Source organism: Protopterus annectens, chromosome 9.part0, assembly GCF_019279795.1.
Source record: "Protopterus annectens isolate FY-2018-M chromosome 9.part0, PAN1.0, whole genome shotgun sequence".
In the NCBI taxonomy this organism is placed as follows: Eukaryota; Metazoa; Chordata; order Ceratodontiformes; family Protopteridae; genus Protopterus; species Protopterus annectens.
In genome coordinates this window covers 856951388-856978482 of record NC_056743.1, presented here as the reverse complement: position 1 = coordinate 856978482, position 27095 = coordinate 856951388, and the positions used below count along the sequence as shown (strand labels likewise).

The following is a 27095-nucleotide window of genomic DNA, read 5'->3' as shown; positions in this document are numbered from 1 at the left end:
ATACGCTTTTGCTATTCCTTTCATGGAAAAACTGTACCTACAGGCATTAGAACCCATTCTACCAGGGCCACAGCCACCTCTGCAGCCTTCCTCAGAGGAGTTCCTACCAAGGATATCTTGGAAGCAGCCACTTGGAGTTCTGTGCATACCTTCTCTAAGCACTACAACCTTCCTTTATACTCCAAATCTAGAGCAGGCTTTACCACTGCAGTCTTGCAGGGCATTTTGGCTCCTCCTAGCTCCACATAGTGCCTACCACCCCTTTCTTAGCTTTGGGATTCTACCCATCTGTTATGACTGCAGCTGTATGCACGATGAACATAGTACAGTTTTGTACCTCCCATAAATGTAGATGTTCGAGTGCTAATACAGCTGCAGTCCAGGTTTCCCTCCCTCCTTCCCCTCTAGGGGTCTTCTTTTATGGTGTATTTGCTTGCAACTACTGGTCTTTGATTATATTGCATTGCATTATTACATAATTTTATGTATTGCCTTCCTTCTGGGGGCACCTGACATCTGGGGCAAGAAAAACTGAAGAAAATGGCGTCTGCTGGTTCTTTTGTACCCCTGTCGCACCGACGTCAGGGAAGAAGCGACGACAACTGACGCCGGACCTAAGACTTTGGAATTTGGCCGACCGAGGACCCGCCTGACGGCAGGAGAACCCATCTGTTATGACTGCAGCTGTATTAGCACTCGAACATCTACATTTATGGTAGGTACAAAACTGTACTTTTAGATGAGTTTGCTGCATTGTTCCTTGCTGAGCAAAAAAGTCTGTGTAAATGTTTTGTTTCCAATGTTTCTCGTGTCTAAATATGTTTAAAGAGTGCCTTAGAGACTGCCAGTACTGTTGCTATTAATGTGGTGACGTCAGTATGCTTCATGGTGACCCTGGATGTGAAGCATACCCATTGCTCATCTCTTCAGGAGATGTACAAGATTTGTTGTGTCTGGTTTCCACTTTCAGTTTTGTTCATTGCTCTATGGGCTATCCTCTGCACCTCGAGTATTTATCAAATGCTTTGCACCGGTAATGGCCTACTGTCGGACTTTCAGCATTCACATCTTTCCTTACTTGGATGACTTGCTGATTTGTGCAGTCCGTATTCAGGTGTTTGGAATCGCTAGTGAAGGTAATGAGCTCACTCTCCCTACTAGGTTCAAGTTGAACCTCTGAAAGTTCTGCCCGACACCCTCACTAAAATCCTTAATGGACACCAACAAAAGAATGTCCTTTCTTTCCAAATACAAAATCCTGTTTTACCAGATGGCATCTCAGGAACTCTCTAGAAGGAATGTTGTAAGGGAATTCTAAAAATTCTAGGATTGATGGCATACATCAGTGCTCCCCAACCACCGGGCCGTGGATCATTTGGTACCAGGCTGCACAGAAAGAATAAAAAAAAACTTTTTATGTTGGGCACCTGACTGTTCAGAAAAAAGTATATGCATGTATGCATGTGTAGGAGTGCATTTGTCTTGGTCTGTGTGTGTAAGTGAAAGTGTGCATGAAAGAAGAATGTATGTGTGTGAAAGCAGAAGAGACTGTGTATGTATTAAAAGAGTGAACAGTGAGATCAATCAAGATGTTATTTTACACTCGCTAAGCAGCAGTTTTGCTGTTTAGTGAGCGTAAAATAAAAATAAATGAAACCGAAAAAGTGTGTGCATGTGTATGTTTCTGTCTGCATGTGTGAGTGAATGCCTGCATGAAATCAGGTGTGTGTGTGTGTGTGTGTGTGTGTGTGTGTGTGTGTGTGTGTGTGTGTGTGAGACAGATGGCAGCATCAGCATCAATTAAGAGGTTTGCATGCCTCTCAACCTGTCCACACACGAAATCTGGAGAGAGAGAGACACAAATAACAGGACAAACTACCAAAAATAAGACAGATTTAAAATTTTTCCCTTATAAATGTAGAAAGTTTCTAGAACAGGGTTTCCATTTGCATGTATTATCTGAATGATATGAAGTCAGAAACTCAGGTGCCCTTAATTATTTAATGACTTCAATCCCCAGTCATTTGCCAGAAAACTACACATTTTTTGATGATGGGACCAAACATAAGAGCTAAAAATATGGACATTCTGCAAAAATCTGGACAGCTGAAAGGTATGGTCTGTTGACTCTTAGCTCAAGGTATCTGGATAAACCTAAAATAAACTGGGGACAAAGGCTCAAAATAGGAACATATTTTACTTGATTATTAGGATTTGTGTTGGCATACATTTTCTGAAACAGAGGTGAGTGAGAGCTACAATAAAGAGGTTTCTATACCTCTGGACCTTTCAGTTGAAGAAATCTGGATAAACCCTAAAATAAAGAGGGAACTAAGTGTTAAATTTTGGATGTAAAATGCTTCATCCAACACAGTTAACATACTACAGCAAGTTTGAAACATAAAAAAAAAAATAATATAGTACTTTAAAAAAAAAAAAATACACTACAACAATTTTACTGAGAACCCATTCTCTAAGTGCAATAATGCCTACCAGGGTGTGTGTTAATGTGTAATTAATGCCCTTCTAGGGGTGTACACATTTAACATTCACCCTGTCGGGCGTTATTGCTTGTTTATTATGTGTGTATGATGGCTGGTCCCTGGAAAATGATTTTACATGAAACAGGTTCATGGTGCAAAAAAGGTTTGAGACCACTGGCGTACATGATTCTTTTTTTGTTTTTTTGGCCCAGCTCCACATGATGAAAATTCAATGGTATGGCCGACATTTTTGAACTCTGCTCGTACATTCTCTGAAATACCAGATGTTCCTAGTGTTTCACTGTTGCAGTCATCACGTTTGGGTTATCCCTGCTAGGGTAGCCCTTGGCCGGCCTGAATACCAGAGGCTTAGTATTTCTGTGTCGGTTGCTGTCGCTTCAGGTCGTCAGTAGTATAAAGTAAGGCAGCCAATGCCATTACACCAGTCTTTCTTACAGCGGAGCCCGAAGCAGAAGCAGTTCGCATGAGTGCCGGTCGGCCGCTACCTGAGGTTCATCTTCTGAATTGAAATTGAAGTCTTCTAAAGCTAAGTACCTCATTGGGGATCGTTTTTTCTTGCACTAATTGATATCAGAAATAGTTAACAATTGTCTCGCCTGTGGAAAGCAAATACTACACCGAGACTTTCATTCTTACTGCGTCACATGCTTAGGCCCAGACCACGACATCCCCCCCTATTGCTTTTGTGTTTTGTTCAACGCCAGAACTATACATCGTCAGGCCCTTATTGTAGCTAGATATTTTCGCTTACAGTCCTCGAATTCCGATATGACTTCAGTAAGCCATCCGACAGCAGATCTTCTGATAAAACATAAGGATAAAGACAGAGACAGACCGAACAGGTCCAAACCTACTGTTGACGCTTCCATTAAGCTAGTCATCAGTTCTCCAGTCCTCAGCGAGGCGCTTTCGCAGCCCCTGATGCCCGCTTCTGTGGATTCGCAGGCTGCTACCGAGACCCTTTCGGAGTCCGGTATACCACAAAACTCTTCTTCGACTATGGATCCTGCAGTTCTCTCCCTTGGATGGGTCCGGAGCAGCTGAGCAGGCACCGGCTTCTGAGGAAGTACTTTGCACTACCAATTCTAGGCACAAACAGACGGCTTCTTTCGCATCTACCAATGTTCTCCGTGTTTCACTGTTGCAGTCATTATATTTGGATAATCTGTTGGCAGGTTGCCCTCAGTCGGCCTGAATAACAAAGTCTTGGGTCCTATGTCGGTTGCTCTCTCCTGTTCCATGACGTCAGGTCGTCAGGGGTATAAAACATGCAGCTGACGCCATTTTAATCAGTCTTTCTTGCTGTGCGATGCCCGAAGCAGAAGCAGTTCGCAAGTGCCGGTCGGCCGACTCCTGAAATTTTCATTTTCGAGTTTCAGAACCGAAGTCTTCAAACTAAAGCTAAGTACCCCGTTGGGGAAACTTTTTCTTGCTCCTTACCAATGTCAGTAAAAGTTAATAATTGCATTATATGTGGAAAGCAAATACCTCATAAGGATTTTCATTTGTACTGTATTCCTTGCCTAGGCCCTGATCACAATATGCCTTGCTGTTGGTTTTGTGCTAAATTTAACCAACGCACTATTAAGCGTCGGTATATTTTTGCTTCTAAATATTTTGGTTCAAGATTTAACTATTCTGAAATGTCGTCTGTTAGCAATCCGACTACCGGAGTTCACAAAAAACGCAAGGAAAAAGACAGAGACAGACCGTAGAGGTCCAAAACTGACGAAGCTTCTCCTAAGCCAGTCGCTGGTTCACCGGTACTCAGTGAGGCGCTTTCGCAGCCCCTGATGCCCGCTACTTTTGAGTCGCAGGCCTCTGCCGAGACCCATTCGGAGTCCAGTATGCCTCAAGATTCTGCAAGTATTGAACCAGCGGATGTCTCTCCCTTGGATGGGTCCGGAGCCGCTGAGCAGGCACCGGCTTCTGAGGGTGTTTTTAGGCCTCAACATTTGTATATTAAACCGACGCCATTATCAAAAACAAGGCCAAAATCAACTTCTGTGTCTAAAAAAACTGATGCATGAGCCATGTGCTCAGGCCCCTATGCCTAAAAAACAAATGATCAAAATGGCTGAGGATTTAATTACCTTGATCAGGGGTTCCCAACTCCCCCTGCTAAGAGGCCTAGGCAAGGCACTGATTATGTATCTTCAGATCATGTTTCCAATTCTTCTGATTCCTCTTCTGATCAGGAATTTTCTGTTCCACCTTATGAGGACTCTGATGCAGAGGAATCCATCCCTTCTGCTTCTCCTCCTGAGGATTACTCTTTTGGAGAGACTTTGCATACTTTAAGGGAACATTTTCACTGGGAGAGTCAGGAGTTCTCAGAATCTAAAAAGAGGCTTATGGATTTCCTTCTTCCTCAGCATAGGCCTTTGGCAATACCTCCTGTATTAGACATGGTTGATGATGTGTTCTCGGAATCAAGCATGGCTCCTGATTCCCTGCCTCCAGCTCCTAGTAAGCCAGACAGATATTACAGGGTTCCTGACTCCCACAAATTTCTTTTCAAAAATCCTGCTGCTGACCCTGAAACTATTTCTCAGGGTCCTAAGGGTGTTAAGGCTTCTACAGCCAAAAATCCTACCCCTTGTGATAGAGATTCCAGGGTGCTGGATAGATGGGGAAAGAAGGTTTATACATCTGCAACCTTGGCAATCAGGGCTTTAAACTTGCCAGTCTCATATGCTTAAATATCAACAGTGTGTTATGGGCTTACTGAAACAGAAAATGATGTTGATTTCTGATTGTGTGGAAAATAAAGATAGGATTTATTGCATTCAGCAGAACAGGTTGGAAAGCATACTTTGCAATGTGGTTTTGATTCCTTGGAGGCCTCTTGCAGGGCCGCCGTAACTGGATCTTTGATAAGAAGGCATGACTGGCTCAAGGAGCAAAGTCTGCCTGATCATGTTAAAGCTAAATTGTTGAATGCCCCTTTACAACAGGACAGTCTGTTTGATAATAAGACAGAAGAGGTTTTAAAGAAAATGGAAGACCAAGCTAAATCTATGCAAATTGTAAAAGATTTCTTGCAAGTGCAGCCACCCAGTTTCAGTAGACACTGGCCTACTAAGAATTGGTCCTGTCCTGTGTCCACCAGAGCTGCTCAGGGCAAACCCAGACACTCCAAAGGCTCCAGATTTCAATCACAAGGATCTTACAAGTCAAATTAATGGGTTGCCTCCACCTCCAAATCAGGAGGTAACAAAGCACAACCTTACAGTAAACAATCTCAATGATTTTCCGTGCCATCTCCAAGCACTTATCCTTTGGCAGCCTCCTGGGGGGGGGAGACTAGCACTTCATGCTCAAAATTGGCATTTAATTACCCAGGACAAGTGGGTATTAAACATAGTATCCCAGGGGTACAGATTTCATTTACACAAGTTGCCAATTCCAAACGGATGGCCAGATATGCCACCAAACCAGTGGGCAGAGGCCCAGAAACAAGTCATGTCCCTCATGGATATGGGGACTATTCAACCAGTGCCAGAAAAGGAAAAAGGACAAGGATTTTTCTCAAGACTTTTCCTGGTACCCAGAAAAGACAAAACATGGCATCCAGTTCTGGACTTATCAATTCTAAATACGTTCCTGGACATTCCAAAATTCAAAATGCTGACTTTACAACAGCTATTGCCTATGCTAGGCAAGAATGCCTGGTTGGTAACTCTAGACTTAAGAGGTATACCTGCATATCCCAGTAAGGGAATCTTGCAGAAGATATCTCCGCTTCAAAGCAGGCTTTTTGCATTACCAATTCTCTGCACTGCCCTTTGGCTTATCTACTGCACCCAGGGTCTTTACAAAGTGCCTGGCACCAGTAATTGCATTTTTCAGACAAAGAAACAAAATTTATCCATATCTGGACGATTGTCTCGTTCAGGCAGAGGACAAGGACACTCTTCTTCAACATCTGGTGTATGTAATAAAGCTTCTAGCATGCCTAGGGTACACCATAAACGAAAAGAAATCACATCTGGTACCCTGTCAAATAATTACATTCCTGGGTGCAAGCTTGAATACAACTGCCCAGATGGCTTACCTCACTCCAGACAAACAAATTCAATTGACAACTTACTTCAAACAAGTGGCAACAAAAACCCAGCTACCTGCAAGACAAATTCTGCAGGCTTTAGGGTTCATGGCATCCTGCATTATACTAATTCCATATGTGAGACTGCGTATGAGGAAACTTCAGTGGTACCTAAAAAGCTTATGGAGTCAACATTGTCACACCCTGGAAACAATGATAACTGTCATTCCCTGCCTGCAACAGGAGTTTCTTTGGTGGGCAGAGGCATGTCACCAAAACAAGGGACTGTCATTCATTCTACCCCCTGCTACCCAAACCCTAACTACAGACGCATCAGACTATGCTTGGGGGGCCCACCTGGCAGGGAGATGCATTCAGGGCAAATTGAGCCCAAACCAAATGCATCTACATATCAACCAGAAATAAATGCTAGCTGTACAGAATGCTCTGACAGCCTTCATCCAGGACAACTACTGATAAAGACGGACAACACCACTGTTATGTGGTACATAAACAAGCAGGGGGGTACCCACTCCTACCCCCTTTGCAGACTAGCCATGGCCTTGTGGAACACAGCCTTGACTTACCAAATACATCTTCAAGGTCAATTCCTGCCAGGAAAGCAAAATACTCTGGCAGACGACCTAAGCAGAAATCTTATGGACCCGCATGAATGGAAGCTGGATCCACAGATCTTCAGCATGTTAACACAAAAATGGGGGAGCCCAGACATATATCTGTTTGCCTCTCCCCAAAACTATCAGTTGGACAAATTCTGCACAAGAACTCATCACAAAAAAGTACGGAAAGTGGATGCTCTATCGTTCAGCTGAAAAAAAACTGTCAGTCTATGCCTTTCCCCCTCTGCCTGTACTTTCCAAGGTCTTAATAAAAGTCAGACAGGAAAAAACAAAAATGATTCTAATTGCTCCAGACTGGCCTCACCAGCACTGCTACCTGCTTCTAAGGAATATGTCACACCTTCCTCCATGGTACTTGCCTCAAACACCTCACCTATTGTCTCAGCAGAACTATCAAATTCTGCACACTCCGCTGCAAACTCTGAGTCTTGCACATGGCTAATCAACTCATTTCAACAACCACATCTCTCATTAAACCTGTGATGGATGTCATTTTGGAGGCCAGATGACCTAGTACTAGAAAATCTTATGCTGATAAATGGAAGAGATTCTGTGCTTTGAACCAAGCACAAGGAATAGACACAGCAAAGCTCAATATTCCTCAGATTTTGCAATACTTAACTGAGATGCTTCACAAGGGCCTATCTTTTTCTTCAATAAAAATCCATGCCTCTGCCATCTCTGCTCATTGCAACACAGAGCCTCCCCTCTTTTCTCATCCCCTGCTAAAACAGTACCTCAGAGGGGCCAAAAATTTAAGGCCTCCCAGGAGAGCGCCAGCTCCTTCATGGGACCTCAATTTTGTGCTGGAAAAACTCACCCTACCTCCTTTTGAACCAGCAGCTACTGCGGATATAAAATTTCTTTCTTGGAAGACAGCCTTTCTTTTGGCAGTCACTTCAGCTAGAACGGTTTCAGAACTACAGGCTCTCATGGCAGTGGAGCCTTTCGTTATATTTTACCCGGGCAGGGTGGCCCTCAGGACCAATCCTTCTTTTATGCCTAAGGTAGTATCCAGTGTGGCTGTTAATCAGACCATTCACCTGCCAACTTTTTTTCCCAAATCCGCAGAACAAGGGGGGAGCGGATTCTGCATTCATTGGATGTGCACAGACAACTAAGATTCTACTTAAACAAGACAAAATGTCTAAGAAAGTCTGAGCTACTACTGGTGGCATTTGCTGCAGGATCAGAGGGGAAGGTTATATCAAAGCAGACTAATTCTAAATGGATAAGCCATTGCATTCGTTTCTGCTACTTGCACCATGGTAAACCTGTGCCCAAGGGGATCAGATCCCATTCCACCAGGGCTGCTTCTACTCCAGCCGCTTTTCTCAGAGGTTCCCCTACCAGAGACATTCTAGAAGCTGCTACTTTCAGCTCAGTTCATACTTTCACAAAGCATTACCATTTACCTCTCTTTTCTAAATCCAGGGCAGAATTTGCCACTGCAATCCTGCAGGGCCTTATAGCTGCTCCTAAGGCTGTTTAGTTCCATTCTCCCATCCGTAGCTTTGGGATTCTACCCAAATGTAATGACTGCAACAGTGAAACATGAAGAACATAGTACAGTTGTGTATACTTACCATAAATGTAGATGTTCGAGTGTATTCACTGTTGCAGTCCGGGTTAACCACCCGCCAGCCCCCTTTCTATACCTTTTCTTTCCTTCACTATGCTCAAAAGCCTTTGTGGTGTATTTGCTTTTAGTGGAAGGTAAATTTTTTGTGTTTTAAAGTGCATATATATATATATATATATATATATATATATATTTTTTTTTTTTTTTTTTGCTCCCCATTTGGGGGGCACCTGACATCTGGGGCAAGAAAAACTGATTAAAATGGCATCAGCTGCAAGTTTTATATCCCCCGACGACCTGACATCATGGAATAGGAGACCGCAACCAATGCAGGACCCAAGACTTTGTTATTCAGGCCGACTGAGGGCAACCTGCCAGCAGATTACCCAAATGTAATGACTGCAACAGTGAATACACTCAAACATCTACATTTATGGTAAGTGTACACAACTGTGCCCAGGGTGCGAACCTTACCCAAGAAACCAACGACTCAATCTCGGGCATCTGCTTCCTGGCCTCAGTCTCAAATGCTTAAAATGGCGGAAGACCTTATGCTGATCAGGTGAAGCCAAGCTACCCCTTCCAAAAGAAAATGGGATTTGTCCCCAGCAGTTTTATCTGAACAGCCTGATGACTCTGATGCATCTGAATATGAAGACATACAAATCCTCTCTGCTTATGAGGATTCTCATGCAGAGGACTCCATTCCTTCAGCTTCTCCCCCGAGGACTTTCCCTTTGGGGAAACACTTCATACTTTAAGAGAGCGTTTCCAGTGGGAATGGCAGGACTACCCTCAGTCAAAAAAAAGACTCGGGGAATTTGTAGATCTTCCACAGCACAGACCCCTGGCCATTCCCCCAGTCCTGGATGTTATGGACGATGTTTTCCTGGAATCCAGTTAGACTCCTGACACCCTCCCTCCTGCACCCAGAAAACCAGACAGGTGTTAGAGTCCGTGACTTTCACAAATTTCTTTTTAAAAATCCTACTGCTGACCATGAGGTAATTTCTCAAGGGCTTAAAGGAATTAAAGCAGCCTGTGCTAAGAATCCCACCCCCTCAGATAGGGATTCCCGAGAACTAGACAGATGGGGTAAAAAAGTATACACCTCTTCTTCTATCATAGCACTAAATTGCCAGTTCCATATGCTAAACTTTTAACAACATACCATGGAACTCCTCAAACAAAAAGTGTTTTCCTTTCCTGCTTGTGCAGAATCTAAAGAGTTACGCATTCTGCAAGTCAAGTAACTAAACGCACCTTGCACTGTGGATGTTCATCGTGTTACACTGTTGCAGTCATTACACTTGGGTTATCCTGCTGGCAGGCGACCCGAGTTCCAAAGTCTAGGTCCGGCGTCGGTTGCTGTCGCTTCTTCCCTGACGTCAGTGCATCAGGGGTATAAAAGATGCAACCGACACCATTTTCTTCAGTCTTTCTTGCCACTCGGTGCCGGAAGCAAAAGCAGTTTGCAAGTGCCGGTCGGCCGACTCCTGAGATTTTCAAAATAGAGTTTCAGATCCGAAGTCTTCAATAAAGCTAAGCACCCCATTGGGGAAACTTTTTCTTACTCCAGAACCGATGTCAGTAAAAGTTAACAATTGTATTTCTTGTGGGAAGCAAATACCTCATAAGGTTTTTCACCCTTACTGCATTCCTTGCCTAGGCCCTGACCACGACGTTACTAGTTGTCGGTTTTGTGCTAGATTCAACAAACGCACTATTAAACGTCGGTTTGATTTTACCTTACATTTCTTTGGCCGAAGGTTTAACTATATAATGCCGTCGGAACAACCGACGACCGGAATTCATAAAAAGCGCAAAGACAAGGAAAAGGACAGGCATCCGAGGTCCAAAACCAACGACGAAGCCTCTTCTAGGCCAGTTGCCGGATCTCAGTGAGGCGATTTCACAGCCCCCTGACACCCGCTACCTCAGAGCCACAGGCCGTGTCCGACTCCCACTTGGAGACAACTAGGCCTCTGGATACTCAAGGTATTGGGCCTACGGAAACTATTCCCTCAGATGGGTCCGGAGCTGCTGAGCAGGCATCTGCTTCTGAGGGTGATGTCCTTCAAGGATGCATCTGCAGTCCTTACATATGGGTTGTCCTGCCTCAGGCAGCCCTTCGGTCGGCCGGATTCCAAAGTCTGGGTCCGGCATCGACTGATATCACCCCTTCCCCGACGTCAGAGCGCCTGGGGTATAAAAGTGTCAGCCGACACCATCTTCCTCAGTCTTTCTTGCCGCGTGGTGCCCGAAGCAGAAGCAGTTCGCAAGTGCCGGTTGGCCAGCTCCTGTAACTTCAGCTACCGAAGACTTCAAAAAGCTAAGTACCCCGTTGGGGACTCTTTCTTGCCTCAGCCGATGTCAGATCAAACGCTTAGTTAATAATTGCTTGACTTGTGGGAAACAAATACCTCATAAGGATTTCCATTCCTACTGCTTCCCCTGCCTAGGCCGAGACCACGACGTCTTGGCCTGTACTGCCTGTGCCTCCTTTAATCGATGCACTCTCAGGCGTTGGTCGGAGCTTGCAGAGGAATTTTTTTGGGCTAGTTTCTCTTATAAAATGCCGTCGGAGACTCCGACTTCTCATTTAACCAAGAAACGGAAGGACAAGGACCGACACACGCAGACCGTGGTTTCGGCTGAAACCGCTCCTAGGCCTGCCGCGAGTGTCTCGGTCTCGGCAGAAACAGAGTCCTTGGTACTTCCGTCCATAGAAACCGCTCAACTGACAGTCTCTGTACCGGAGGCCTTTTCTGAGTCTGTTATAGAATTTCCCTTGGAAACCAGTGTTCAGGAACCTACCGACACCATTCCCCTAGACAAAACTACTCCAGCACATGGGGCAGCCAGGCCCCCTGCATCCATGTCCATAAAAGCTTTCACTAGGGCTAAAGCTGCTAAGCAACAAAAAACTCTGCCTCCCAAATCTATTTCTCAGGGATCCACTACAGGTTCTCAGATACTAAGTTTGGCTGAGGACCTTATTTCCTTAATTAGGGGCTCTCAGCCTCATCCAGACAGGGGCTCTCAACCCCCACTAGACAAAAGGCCCAGGGTTGAGTCTGCTGAACCTCAGTCTTTGATGGCTCTGCTCTATCAGACTACCAGGAGGAGGCCTTCACGGCCTACGAGGATTCTGATGCAGAGGAATCTATTCCCTCTGCTTCCCCTCCTGAAGAGCTGTCCTTTGGGGAGACCCTTCACTCCATGAGAGAGCATTTCCAATGGCAGGGCCAGGAATTCTCCGATTCCAGGAAGAGATTAAGGACTTTTCTTCATTTACCTCAGCATAGACCTTTGGCTATTCCTCCTGTTTTAAGTGTCATTGATGATGTGTACTCTGAGTCTAGCACTACCCCTGACACCCTTCCTCCGGCTCCTGTTAAACCCGATAGGTACTACAGGGTCCCGGACTCGCATCATTTCCTTTACAAGGCCCACTCTGCTGACCCAGAGACTATTTCTCAGGGTCCTAAAGGGGTTGCAGCTGCCACTACTAAAAATCCACTCCCCTCTGAAAGGGAGTCCAGGGCTTTAGAGAGATGGGGTAAAAAAGTGTACACTTCTTCCACTCTGTCTATGAGGGCTTTAAATTGTCAATTTCATATGATACAGTACCAAGAGTATTTGTTAGATGAATTGCAGAAAAAACTGTCTTCGCCTGAACCCCTAGATCGTAAGTCACTTTAGGATCTGGTACTTAATTCACAACAGGTTAGCAACCATTTCTTGCAGTGTGGTTATGATGCATTGGAAGCTTCATGTAGGTCAGCAATGACAGGTGCAGTCATACGTAGACATGCCTGGCTGAAGGAACAATCTCTTCCAGATCATGTTAAGGCTAAGCTTCTGGATGCTCCACTGGAAAAGCAAAAGTTATTTGGCTCCACTGCTCAAGAGGTCTTAAAGAAATTTGAGGAAAAGGCAAAATCTGTACAAACAGTCAAAGATTTCCTCCAGGTACAACCACCAAGATTCAGCAGAAATTGGCCTTCTAAGAATTGGTCCTTTCCAGAAGAGAGATTTCAAAGAGGCAAGAACAGGCGTGCCAGAGGTAGAGGGCAAGCTAGAGGCTCCTACAGAGGACGTCAATGGCAGCCTCCTAACCAGAGAGGTAGTGCAGGTCCAACAACTGCTGCACAAGGATAGACTCAATGACTTCACCTTGACCCCGCCGACCAGGGCTCAATTAGAAGCACCTTTGGGTGGAAAGTTGTCTTTATTCTCAAAAAATTGGCACAGTATTACAAGGGACAAATGGACACTGCAAATAATGGACAAAGGATACAGGTTCCATTTCCATACATTACCAGAAAGAAAGGGAATGCCAAACCTGCCACCAAATCAGAGGGCAGAGGCTTTAAAACAAATTGCCAACCTATTGCAAATGAAAGCTATAGAAATGGTTCCTCTCGCAGAACAAGGCCAAGGATTTTATTCCAGACTATTCCTTGTCCCAAGAAAAGAAAAACAATGGAGGCCTATTCTCGATTTGTCCGCACTGAATACTTATCTCATTGTGCCAAAATTCAAAATGCTGACCCTACAGCAACTCCTTCCCATGCTGGGCAAGGGGTCTTGGCTAGTAACTCTAGACCTCAAGGAGGCATACCTGCATGTCCCTATCAGACAAAGTTGCAGAAGACACCTCAGATTTCTTGCAGGTTCAGAGCATTATCAATTCTCAGCATTGCCCTTTGGCTTATCTACTGCGCCCAGAGTATTCACGAAATGCCTGGCATCAGTAATCGCACACTGCAGACTTCAGGGGATTCAAATATACCCGTATCTGGATGACTGCCTTATACAAGCGAACAGCCAACAAACTTTGGAAAAACATTTGAATTATGCCATCCGCTTACTACAGGCCATGGGATACACAGTCAACATTCACAAGTCAAGACTTGTGCCATCCCAAAGAATAACTTTACTGGGTGCGGAACTAGATGCAACCACCCAAATGGTTTTTCTCACAGAAGAAAAACAGACTACCGGATTACTTCAAAAATCTAACAAAACAAACTCAGATGACTGCAAGGAAAATCCTGCAGGCCCTGGGTTACATGGCATCGTGCATTCTTCTGATTCCACAAGCAAGGCTGCATATGAGAAAACTACAATGGTACCTAAGGAGTTTATGGTCTCAGCACAATCACAGCCTAGAAGCTTTGATACCACACATTCCATGCCTTCAAAAGGAATTCCTGTGGTGGGCCCAAGCAAGCCAGTCAAACAGGGGCCTGCCTTTCAGCAAACCAGTAACCAGCCAAACCATTACCTCGGACGTTTCAGACCATGGATGGGGAGCACATATGGAGGACAGATGCATCCAAGGTCTATGGTCTCAGAAAGAATTGCGCATGCACATAAACCAAAAGGAAATGCTGGCAGTGATTCAGGCAATCGAGGCCTTCAAGCTCTTTCTACATCAAGGCCACCTGCTAATAAGGACAGACAATACCACAGTTATGTGGTACATAAACAAGCAAGGAGGTACCCATTCCTACCCTCTTTGCAGACTAGCAATGAATCTTTGGGAACTTTCCCTAAAACTCAATATAGAGCTGCAATCCCAGTTTGTGCCAGGAAAAGACAATATACTGGCGGACAGCCTAAGCAGAAATACCATGGACCCACACGAATGGATGCTGCACCCAGACATCTTCCTTCAGATAACACAATCATGGGGGAGGCCGGACATAGATCTTTTTGCATCCCACCACAATCAGCTGAAGAAATTCTGCACAAGGACATACCACCCACAAGCATGGAAAGTGGACGCCCTCTCTTTCAGTTGGAATACTCTAACAGTGTATGCATTTCCACCACTCCCACTAATGACCAAGGCCTTACTGAAAATCAAGACAGAGCAGCCAAAAGTGATTCTAATAGCCCTGGACTGGCCAAGGCAGCACTGGTACCCACTGTTACGGAGCCTGTCACACACAAAACCGTGGCCTCTACCACTATGGACACTCCTTCTGACAGCACAATTACAAAACTCTGCACTCCAGCCTGAAAACCCTGCAGCTGACAGCCTGGAGAATACCTTGACTCCTCACCAGGAAAAGCTATCCAAGAGTGAAGGATATCATCATGGAAACTCACAGACCTTCCACGAGAAAGACATATTCAGCAAAATGGAAAAGATTCCACACTTGGAGCACCGCAAAGGGCCTAGATGCCACAGTGATGAGCATGGCACATATCCTGGAATACTTGGCAGACATGCTCCATAATGGCCTTTCTTACTCTTCCATAAAAATTCATGCTTCAGCAATTTCAGCAGAATACAATACTGATCCACCTGTCTTCTCTCATCCTCTCCTAAGGCAGTTTCTAAGAGGAATTAAAAGCATCAATCCTGCAAAAAAAACACCAGTGCCTACATGGGACCTTAACTTCATGTTGGAAAAGTTGACTTTACCTCCCTTTGAACCAGCAGCATCTTCAGAGTTACAGTTCCTGTCTTGGAAGACTGCCTTCCTTCTGGCCATAACCTCAGCAAGAAGAGTATCTGAATTGCAGGCACTCATGGCAGTACAACCATTTCTTATTTTTCATCAGGACAGAGTCTCCTTGAGAACCAATCCTTCATTCATGCCAAAGGTGGTATCCAGGGTCTCATTGAACCAAGCTATTCACCTGCCTACCTTCTTTCCAAACCCACAAAACAAGGGAGAGAAACTTCTGCATACCCTGGACATTCACAGACAGTTACGCTATTACTTGGACAGAACTAAGACTTTCAGAAAAACTGACCAGCTGTTGGTAGCATATGCTGCAGGCATTCAAGGAAAAGCAATTTCCAAAAAGACAATTTCAAAATGGATAGGAAATTGCATTCGATTCTGCTATTTTTATCATGGAAAAGCTGTGCCAGCTAATCAGACCTCATTCCACCAGAGCTACAGCCACCTCCACAGCCTTCTTAAGAGGGGTGGCTACCAAGGACATTTTAGAAGCTGCTACATGGAGCTCCGTGCATACATTTTCCAAGCATTACAATTTACCCTTATATTCCAGATTCAGAGCAGGCTTTGCTACGGCAGTCCTGCAGGGCATTTTAGCTACACCATCCTTTTCTTAGATCCTACCACCCCCAGCTTGGCTATGGTATTCTACCCATATGTAAGGACTGCAGATGCATCCTTGAAGGACATAGTACAGTTTTGTACCTACCATAAATGTAGATGTCCGATAGGTATGCATCTGCAGTCAGGTTTACCCTCCCTCCTTCCCCTCTGTGGTACTTCTTGGGTACTTATCCCTCTTATAGCTGGCTGGGGTTATCTATTATGGTGTATTTGTTTTATATTACTGTGCATGTTTGCAATATTTTGTATTTCTACCAAATTTAGCCTTCCTTAGAGGGCACCTGGCATCTGGGGCAAGAAAAACTGAGGAAGATGGCGTCGGCTGACACTTTTATACCCCAGGCGCTCTGACGTTGGGGAAGGGGCGATATCAGCCGACGCCGGACCCAGACTTTGGAATCCGGCCGACTGAAGGGCTGCCTGAGGCAGGACAACCCATATGTAAGGACTGCAGATGCATACCTATCAGACGTCTACATTTATGGTAGGTACAAAACTGCACTTAATATTTTTATTATTAGTCAACTTGGCACAGTTTTCTGAATCATTGTTGCACAAGCTCATGTCCTTTAACACCCTAGCATTGCAAAAGTGATAGGTCTGCCACTATTGTGTAAAGTGGTAAGCATTGGTTTAGAGTGTGCTATGTAAAATGAAAGTGCTGTTTTCTTCATTTAAGTGTGTAAAATAGTAAGCATTGGTTTAGAGTGTGCTATGTAAAATGAAAGTGCTGTTTTCTTCATTTAAGTGCTCGAGTAGATGTTTGCATGTAGGAAGTTCATTTCTTGAGAATGTTAATTTCAGGCTATTATTACAAATGGTAGTCATTGTGGCACGTTATTACTATGCATTTTCTGTTAGTATTGCTGTTTGTATCTTTGTAGTGCTGTCCAAGAATAATTCAGTCTTTCTGAGGCTTCCCTGGCATTCTGTCAGAGAGTTTGTTGGTTCATTGTTATCAGTGGGTATTTGTTCAAAACAAAAAGCAGTAGATGAAGAGGGTTACTTTTCTGTTACAGGTGGTCTTGATATAAGTTGTTAACCACATAACCTGTCTGCCTGTTTTAAGATCCGTCTAGAAGGCTGCTGTCTGCCTTCACCTGAGTCATGATCATATATGAATACCATGCAGCAGTGGTCCATTGTTCAAACTCACATGGCTGTGGATAGTACCGTCATATAATCATATTGTCTTGCTCCTTCTAATAAGATTGGTGCCTATTCAGGGACCTAAGTCCCTGTTTTCTGTATTCATCTTCCTGGACTGGCCCTGTGTTAGTAAGCCATCAGAATGGGTTTACAGTAGCATATAAAATTGTGACCTTTCACTTTGTTTGCAGGGACTTCTGGTGATTCTGTCTTGCTTAAAGAAATGCTGATCTTGTCTTCTTAATGGGTTTTGTTCCTCAAGTTTTCTCTTTCCTTTGAGCAAAGCCTGCTAGGAATTTAATGTCTTGCCTTTTGATAGCATCTCTGGCCTAACGTTTGGTGTTGTCTTTCCTTTTGTGGCATCCTGTAAAGATAAACTACAGGCAGTATTAGTAGTACCAAGAACATTGTACTACAGATCTCAACATTTGCTCATATTCCATCATTTATTTCTTGGTACTATATTGTAGTGGCTTGACAGTCTGTAATGTCTTCTTGTTGAAAGATGCTTTGCATTGTAGAACTGATTGGCTGTTAATTTGCTTGCTTGCTTGCTGAGCATTTTTAAATTGGAAAATGGAAAGCCTTTGAGTACTTTGGAAATATAATTACATTTTTTTTATGCTTGCATTGTCTTTACCCTTACCCTCTACCTACACTTCTACCAGCCTAATGATCCTGTGACAAATATCTGCCAAGCAGCAGACAAACAGCTCTTCACCTTGGTTGAATGGGCCAAACGTATCCCACATTTTTCTGAACTTCCGTTGGATGATCAAGTAATTTTGCTTCGAGCAGGTAAGTCCTTCGCTGTTTAATGTTAGAAATAAAAATAAACCAGTTTTGTGAATAGTGCATTTTATAAGTGGAGTGATCTTTTTTGTTTGTTTGTATACCTGTTTGTTACATTTGTATTCTGGACTTGGATCTACCTATTTTTAATATACTGCGGGGTCTTTCAGGGCTTATTTTTCCATATAAGCTGTTTCCATAGGATTTATTTATTCAGTAGACTGTTTTGTTGTTGTCCTGCATTGAAAAGACACACAAAAGATGCCACTTAATGGGATTGTGTACATGGGGGTTAGTAGATTCTCACCAGTTGGAAGAATAATAATGAGAATATGCATATATTTTGTTATTGAAGAAATGTGCAGCTCTGTGAAAAACATTGAAATACCTATTGTTAATAGTTTTACAAGTTTGTTGGAAATGTGGACAGTGCTATAACTTTCTTACATACATTGTTCAGTTCTCCCTAAAGTGGAAGTATGATGTCCTAAATTGACTGACCTCAGGAAAAGACAGTAAACACATTGCAGGACAGCTTCCTTTTTCCAAGCTGTGTGAGTATACAGCCAGTCTTAATGTTGAAGACCTTGTGTAGTATGTTCATATATGTGTCCAAATGCTGCATTATAATCTGCTTAGAAGTGCTTGATTTACCTACAATGTGCTAGTTCTCATCCTGTATCTGAGTATAAATTGTGCATGCAGCTGTCACCATAGTGTCTCATGCCAAGGATGACGTTGCTGCTGCAAGTTCTCAGAGCAGAACATTTAGACTGTGTCTCTATTGCACAACTTTGGATGTTGTTCGTGTTTCACTGTTGCAGTCATCACATTCGGGTTATCTGCTTGCAGTAGGCCGCAGTCAGCCTGATTATCAAAGTCTTTGGCCCTGCGTCAGTTGCCGTCTCATCTTCCATGACGTCAGGTAGTCAGGGGTATAAAGCATGCAGCCGACGCCATTACATCAGTCTTTCTTGCCGTGTGGTGCCCGAAGCAGAAGCAGTTCACAAGTGCCGGTCGGCCGACTCCTGAAACTTTCGTTTCCGAATTTCAGATCCGAAGTCTTCAACTAAGTGAAGTACACTGTTAGGGAACCTTTTTCTTGCTCTAAACCGATGTCAGTAAAAGTTAACAACTGTATTTCTCGTGGAAAGCAAGTACCTCATAAAGATTTTCATTCGTACTGCATTCCTTGCTTAGGCCCAGACCACGACGTACCTTGCTGTCGGTTTTGTGCATTATTCAAACCTCGTACTGTTCGTTGTCTGTTCATTTTCGCATCTAAATATTTTGGTACCCGGTTCAATTATCCAGAAATGGCTTCAGTAAGCCACCAGACTACCGACATTCCGAAAAAACGCAAAGATAAAGACAGAGACAGACTGCATAGGTCCAAAGCTGCCGACGACACTTCTCCTAAGCTAGTCGCCACTTCGCCGGTACTCAGTGAGGCACTTTCGCAGCCCCTGATACCCGCTACTTCAGATTCGCAGGCCTCTACTGAGACCCATTTGGAATCCGGTGTGCCGCGAGATGCTTCTTCGACTGTGAAACCTGTGGATGTCTCTACCTTGGATGGGTCCGGAGCCACTGTGCAGGCACCGGCTTCTGAGGGTGTATTCAGGCCTACTGACTTGCATATTAAACTGACGCCACCTTCTTCAAGGCCTGAAACTCGATCCATGCCTAGAAAACCGACGCCCAGACCACATGGTCAGGCCCCTATGCCTAAAAATCAAATGATTAGAATGGCTGAAGACCTTATTACTCTAATCAGGGATAGCCACCCTTCCCCCTCTAAGAGACTTAGGACTGATCTTCCTTATGATTCTTTTGATCAGGACTCTGAAATTTCTGTTTCCTCTGATGACCAAGCTTTACCCTTATCTACCTATGAGGATTCTGATGCAGAGGACTCCATTCCCACTGCCTCCTCTTCAGAGTATTTCTCTTTTGGTGTAACCTTGCATACTGTTAGGGAGCATTTCTGCTGGGAAAGCCAGGATTACTCTGACTCCAAAAATAGGCTTAGGGATTTCTTACTCCTGCCTCAGCACAGGACTTTTTGCTATCCCTCCTGTTCTGGACATTGTAGATGATGCCTTCTCAGAATCTAGCCTGGCCCTTGACTCTTTACCTCTTGCTCCCAGAAAACCTGACCGGTGTTGCAAGGTACCTGACTCTCGCAAGTTCCTCTTTAAAAATCCTACTGTGGATCCTGAGACCATTTCACAGGGACCCAAGGACATTAAGGCTATTGCTGCCAAAAATCCTACCCCCTCTGACAGAGATTCCAGGGCGCTGGATAGTTGGGGTAAGAAGGTATACACTTCTGCAACTTTGCCATTAGGCCCTTAAACTGCCAGTTTCATATGTTAAAGTATCAGCAGCATATTATTGGATTGCCTAAACAGAAAATTATGTTGATTCCTGACTTGCTGAAAATAAAGATTTACAGGATTTAATGCATTCTGCTGAACAAGTTGGAAAACATACTTTGCAATGTGGTTTTGATTCATTAGAGACATCTTGCAGGGCTGCTGTCACTGGGTCTTTACTTAGAAGGTATGCTTGGCTTAAGGAGCAATCTTTGCCAGATCATGTTAAAGCTAAATTATTGGATGCTCCCTTAAACCAAGACCGCCTGTTTGGCAACAAAGCAGAAGAAGTACTTAAAAAGATGGAGGAAAAAGCTAAATCTATGGAAACTGTTAAAAATTTCCTACAAGTACAGCCTCCCAGATTTAGTAGGCATTGGCCCTCTAAGAATTGGTCCTTTCCTGCCTCTTCCAGGCCTTCTCAGTCCAAACCCAGAACCAGCAGAACACCCATGCTTCAAACCCAAGCTATTCATAAGCCATTGGGGGCTCCCACTTCCAAAACAGGGAGTAGTAAGACACCCCCCCCCCCCAATGGTAAACTGTCTCAATGACTTAACTTTAAATCATCCAAGCTCTGCTCAATTGACTGATGTCCTTCATGGATGCATCTGCAGTCATAACAAGTGGGTTGTCCTGTCGTCAGGCAGCCCTGCAGTCGGCCGGATTCCAAAGTCCGGGTCCGGCTTCGGCTGATGTCGCACTCCACCCGACGTCATCTCTGTTGGTCTTCGGGTATAAAAGCATCAGCCGACGCCATTTTCCCCAGTCTTTCTTGCCGCGTGGCCTCAAGCAGAAGCTGTTGCGCGCCGGTCGGTCGGATCCAGAGATTACTTCTACGAATACTACAAGACTTCTAAAGCTGGGGACTCTTTCTTGCCTCAGCCGATGTCAGAAAAAGTTAACAATTGTTTAACCTGTGGGAAACAAATACCTCATAAAGATTTCCACTCTTACTGTCTGCCTTGTTTAGGCCCAGCCAGCAGCCTGTTCGCCTGTGCCTCTTTCAACCGGACCTAACGCTTGTAGGTGTCGGAGTTTGCAGAACAGTTTTTCAGTACTGATTTTGCGTACATTATGCCGTCGGATCCTCCGACTACCCAATCTTCCAAAACGAAGATAAGACCCGACACGCGGCGTCCGCTGCTTCGCCGAACCACGGTAAAGCAAAGAAAACTGATCAAAGTACAGCTGAACCTTTTCTTACAACTGAGGCCCCTGCTACAACTCTTGAATCGACCTCAGAAATTTTACCCACTACGGTGGTTGACTTATCAGACACCATCCCTTGGATGTCTCTACCCGACCACGTGGTGGTGCTAGGCCTCCAGCAGCCATGTCCATTAAGGCCTTCGCCAGGGCTAAAGCAGCCAAGACTACTAAATCAGTGCCTGTTAAACCCCCCTCATCCAGGCCCTCTTCTAGTTCTCAAATGCTTTCTTTGGCAGAAGATTTAATTTCTTTAATTAGAGGATCTCAATCTCACCCAGACAGGGCCTCTCAGCCCCAGAGAAGAGACCTAGGGCAGAGCCCCTGAGCCAGTGTCTTCTGATGATTCTGCTGATGAATCAGACATAACTGACCAGCCAGAGGCTCCCTTCTACAATTTTGAAGATTCGGATGCTGAAGAATCCATTCCAGCTGCTTCCCCACCAGAAGAATTCTCCTTTGGGAAACCTTGCATGCCATGAGAACAGTTCCAATGGCAGCAACAGGATTTTCAGACTCCAGAAAAAGACTTAGGACCTTTCTGCACCTCCCACAGCACAGGCCCTTAGCTATACCTCCTGTTCTCTCTGTGGTGGATGATGCTTTCAATGATGTTTGCTCCTCCAGATTCTTTACCCCAGCCCCTGCCAAACCAGACAGATTTTACAGGGTGCCAGATACTCATCACCACCTTTACAAGGCCCCACTTGCAGACCCAGAAACTATATCCCAGGGTCCCAAGGCAGTAGTCATGACCACAGCTAAAACCCTATTCCTTCTGAAAGGGAAGCAAGGTCATTAGACAGATGGGGTAAAAGGTCTACACTTCAGCTACTCTCTCAGCTAGAGCTTTAAACTGTCAGTTTCACATGATACAATACCAAGAGTTTATGCTTGATCAGTTAACTAAAAACTAACCACTGATGAATCTCTTGATAAGAAATATGTATTAGAGATGGTAAATAACATACAACAGGTTAGCAACCATTCCTTAAAATGTGGCTATGATGCACTGGAGGCTTCATTTAGATCAGCCATGACAGGCACAGTGATAAGAAGGCATGCATGGCTAAAGGAACAAGCTTTACCGGATCATGTTAAAGCTAAGTTACTAGATGCTCCTATGGACAAGACAAGTTTGTTTGGTACACCTGCCCAGCAGGTTATGAAGAAAATGGAAGAAAAGGCAAAATCTGTTCAAACTGTTAAAGATTTCTTGCAGGTTCAACCCCAAGGTTTAGCAGGAACTGGCCTGCCAAAATTGGTCCTTTCCTGACTCCACAAAATTTCAAAGGCAGGAATAGACGTTCCAGAGGCAGAAACCAATCCAGAGGAGGTGCCGACAGTGGCAAGGTAGCAACAGAGGCACAGACACAGCCACTGCCACTACATCAGCACAACCACAGTGACTTAATCCTAACTCCGCCTACCAGGGAACAAATAGCAGCTCCTCTAGGCGGAAAGTTAACCTTATTTTCAAAGAACTGGCACTACATAACAAAGACAAGTGGATTTTACAAACCATAGATCAAGGTTACGGTTTCACTTCCACACTTTACCAGTCAAAGAGGAATGCCAAATCTACCTCCAAATCAAAAACAGAGGCTCAGATAATGGAGTTAGTAAACATGAGAGCTGTGGAAAGAGTGCCAACAGCAGAACAAGGAAAGGGTTCTATTCCAGACTATTCCTAGTTCCAAGAAAGGAAAAAGTTGGAGACCAATTCACCTTAAATACATACATCATTGTCCCAAAATTCAAAATGCTGACCTTACAGCAACTTCTTCCCATGCTGGGCAAGGAGTCTTGGCTGGTAACTCTAGATCTCAAGGAGGCATACCTGCACAATCTGCAGAAGATACCTCAGATTTCTTGCAGGATCAGAGCACTATCAATTCTCAGCATTGCCCTTTGGCTTATCTAGTATTCACAAAATGCCTGGCATCAGTAATCGCCCATTGCAGACTACAGAATTCAAATTTACCCATACCTGGACGACTGCCTGCTACAAGGGGACAACAAAAGCAAGCTGACAACAGATTTACAAAGGGTCATTTACTTGCTACAAGGACTGGGATACACAGTCAATTTACAAAAGTCAAGGCTGATACCATCCCAAACAAGGACATTCTTGGGAATTGGACACAGTACAACAAATGGCATTCCTGACTACAGAAAAACAAAAGAACTTCCTCTTTACTTCTTGGCACTAACAAAACTGAACAAGTTAACAGCAAGAAAATTTCTGCAGGCCTTGGGCTTCATGGCATCATGCATAATCTTGGTCCCATTTGCCAGACTACATATGAGGAAACTACAGTGGTACCTAAAGAATTTATGGTCCCAACACAGACACAGTCTAGAAACAGAAATCCCACTAATTCCATGCTTAAAACAGGAGTTCCTATGGTGGGCTCAGGCATGCCAGTCAAACCCAGGCCTACCCTTCCGCAGATGTCAACCAAGCCAGACCATCACAACAGACGCTTCAGACCTAGGATGGGGGGCCCACATGCTGGACAAATGCGTGCAAGGATTGTGGACACAGGATCAACTTCACCTGCACATCAATCTAAAAGAAATGCTGGCAGTAAAACTGGCAATCCAAAAGTTCAAACCATTCCTCAAAGAGGGCCAGTTGATGATAAGGACAGACAACACCACGGTCATGTGGTACATCAACAAACAGGGAGGCACTCATTCATACCCCCTATGCAGAATGACCTTGGAGCTGTGGACCCTGGCACTCAGCTACAACATTCAGTTACAGGCAATATTTGTACCTGGGAAAGACAATACTCTAGCAGACATACTAAGCAGAACCACGATGCCCACGAATGGAAGCTGCACCCGGACATCGTCAAGACCATCTCAAAGAAATGGGGAATGCCACAGATAGACCTATTCGCATCACCTCTCAATCACCAGCTCAAAAAATTCTGCACAAGGACATTCCACCCACTAGCATGGAAAGTGGACTCACTCTCCTTCAACTGGAAAGGCCTAACAGCATATGCATTCCCACCTCTTCCTATGATACACATGGTATAACAAAAAATCAAGGAAGAACGTCCAAGGATAATCCTGATAGCCCCAAACTGGCCAAGACAACACTGGTACCCACTACTGAAGAGCATGTCTCGAACAATATCCCTGATGCCTTTGATGTTAACTCAGAACAACTACAGCATCATACATCCAAACCTAAAACGCTGCAACTGACTGCATGGAACATCACATAGCAGCAGCTAATCCAGAACTTTCCCAAAGAGTTAAAGACATTATTCTTGAAGCACGAGACCTTCAACAAGAAAGAACTATGCTGGAAAATGGAAAAGGTTTGTCATTTAAGAGGAAAAGATGTGTCAAACATAGATATGCCTAACATTCTGGAGTATCTGGCGAACTTCTTCATTCAGGCCTGTCCTACTCCTCCATCAAGATACATGCATCAGCTATTTCAGCAGAATACAGCTTTGATCCACCTGTTTTTAGCACCCTTTGCTCAGGCAGTTCCTCAGAGGAATCAAGAATGTAAAACCTCCAAACCACCATTACCAGCTTGGGATTTAAACTTTGTGCTAGAAAAGTTGACACTATCACCCTTTGAACCAGCAGCAACAGCAGACCTACAACACCTGTCATGGAAAACTGCCAAGGAGGGTTTCAGAACTACAGGCCTTAATGGCAGTGCAACCCTTCCTAATCTTCCACCAAGATAGAGTGTCCTTGAGGACTAATCCTACATTTATGCCCAAGGTGGTATCCAGAGTGTCTTTAAACCAGGCAATCCACCTACCTACCTTCTTTCCCAACCCACAAAACAGAGGGAAAGAATACTGCATACCTTGGATGTACATAGACATACTTGGACAGAACAAAAATAGCAGAAAGACTGACCAACTTTTGTAGCCTATGCAACAGGAAGGGAAGGAAAAGCTATTTCAAACAGACAAGGTCCAAATGGATAGGAAATTGGCTACGGTAGGGTTACTCCTTCCATGGAAAACCAATTCCACAGAACATAAGACCTCATTCTACAAGGGCAACAGCTGCTACCACAGCCTTCTTACGAGGAGTGGCAACCAAAGACATTATTACTTGGACCTCCGTGCATACATTTGCCAAGCATTATAATTTGCCTCTATATTCCAGATCCCGAGCAGGGTTTGCCACTGCTGTACTGCAAGGGATCCTAAACACACCATAATCTACTTTTATCCTCCTCCCTAGTTGGCTATGGTATTCTACCCACTTGTTATGACTGCAGATGCATCCATGAAGGACATAGTACAGTTTTGTACCTACCATAAATGTAGATGTCCGAACTGGATAGCATCTGCAGTCACTCCCTCCTTCCCTCTGTGGTACTCCTAGGGTGTTTACCCTCCTAATAGCTAGCTGTTGGGGGGGAGTCTTTTATGGTGTATTTGTTTGTATATATGTACATATATGCTTATTGTTGTGTTTACCTCTATCTATTTGGAAACATTGGCATCTATCCAAATTTTAGCCTGCAAGAGGGCTACTGGCATCTGGGGCAAGAAACACTGAGGAAAATGACGTCGGGTGGAGTGCGACATCAGCCGAAGCCGGACCCGGACTTTGGAATCCGGCCGACTGCAGGGCTGCCTGACGACAGGACAACCCACTTGTTATGACTGCAGATGCTATCCAGTTCGGACATCTACATTTATGGTAGGTACAAAACTGTACTTTCCTTTAGGTGGAAAGATTGCCCTGCATGCAAAAAATTGGGAACTCATTACACAGGACAAATGGGTTTTAAATATAGTTTCCCTAGGATACAAATTCCACTTCCACTCCTTACCAACCCCAAACGGTTGGCCAGACCCTACCCCCAAATCAGTGTGCAGAGGCTCAGAAGCAAGTTATCTCTCTTTTAAGCATCAGGGCTATTCAGCCTATCCCAGAAGAACAATGGGGGCAAGGTTTCTACTCAAGACTTTTCCTGGTGCCCAGAAAAGACGATTCCTGGTGTCCTGTCCTGGACCTGTCTATCCTAAACACATTTTTGGTAATCCCAAAATTCAAGATGCTAACTCTTCATCAGCTGCTTCCCATGCTAGGCAAAGATGCCTGGTTGGCAACACTGGATTTAAAGGAAGCCTACCTGCCCATCCCAATAAGGGAATCTTGCAGAAGATACCTACGCTTCAGAGCAGGCTACATGCACTATCAGATGTTCTTCGTGTTTCACTGTTGCAGTCATTACATTTGGGTAATCTGCTGGCAGGTTGCCTTCAGTCGGCCTGAATTCCAAAAGTCTTGGGTCCTGCGTCGGTTGCTGTCTTCTCTTATATGACGTCAGGTCGTCAGGGGTATAAAACATGCAGCCGATGCCATTTTCTTCAGTCTTTCTTGCCGAGAGGTGCCCAAAGCAGAAGCATTTCGCAAGTGCCAGTCAGCCGACTACTGAAATATTCACGTTTGAGTTTCAGAACAGAAGTCTTCAATGAAGCTAAGTACCCCATTGGGGAAACTTTTTTCTTGCTTTTTAACGATGTCAGAAAAAGTTAATAATTGTATTACTTGTGGGAAGCAAATACCTCATAAGGATTTCCATTTATACTGTATTATTTGCCTAGGCCCTGATCACAACTTGCCTGGCTGTCTGTTTTCTGCTAGATTTAACCAATGCACTATTAAGCATTGGTAT

General features: G+C 44.4%; 1 protein-coding gene across 6 annotated transcripts in view; it reads left to right on the top strand.

Moving 5' to 3' along the window:
* Window positions 1-27095, top strand: part of RXRB (retinoid X receptor beta) — a 1081557-nt gene that overhangs the window by 792379 nt on the left and 262083 nt on the right. For all 6 annotated transcript variants that reach the window (XM_044083573.1, XM_044083570.1, XM_044083567.1 and 3 more), the window contains one exon: window positions 17705-17834. In XM_044083573.1, coding sequence (XP_043939508.1) covers window positions 17705-17834 — 130 coding nt within the window. The remainder of the gene's footprint in view (window positions 1-17704; window positions 17835-27095) is intronic.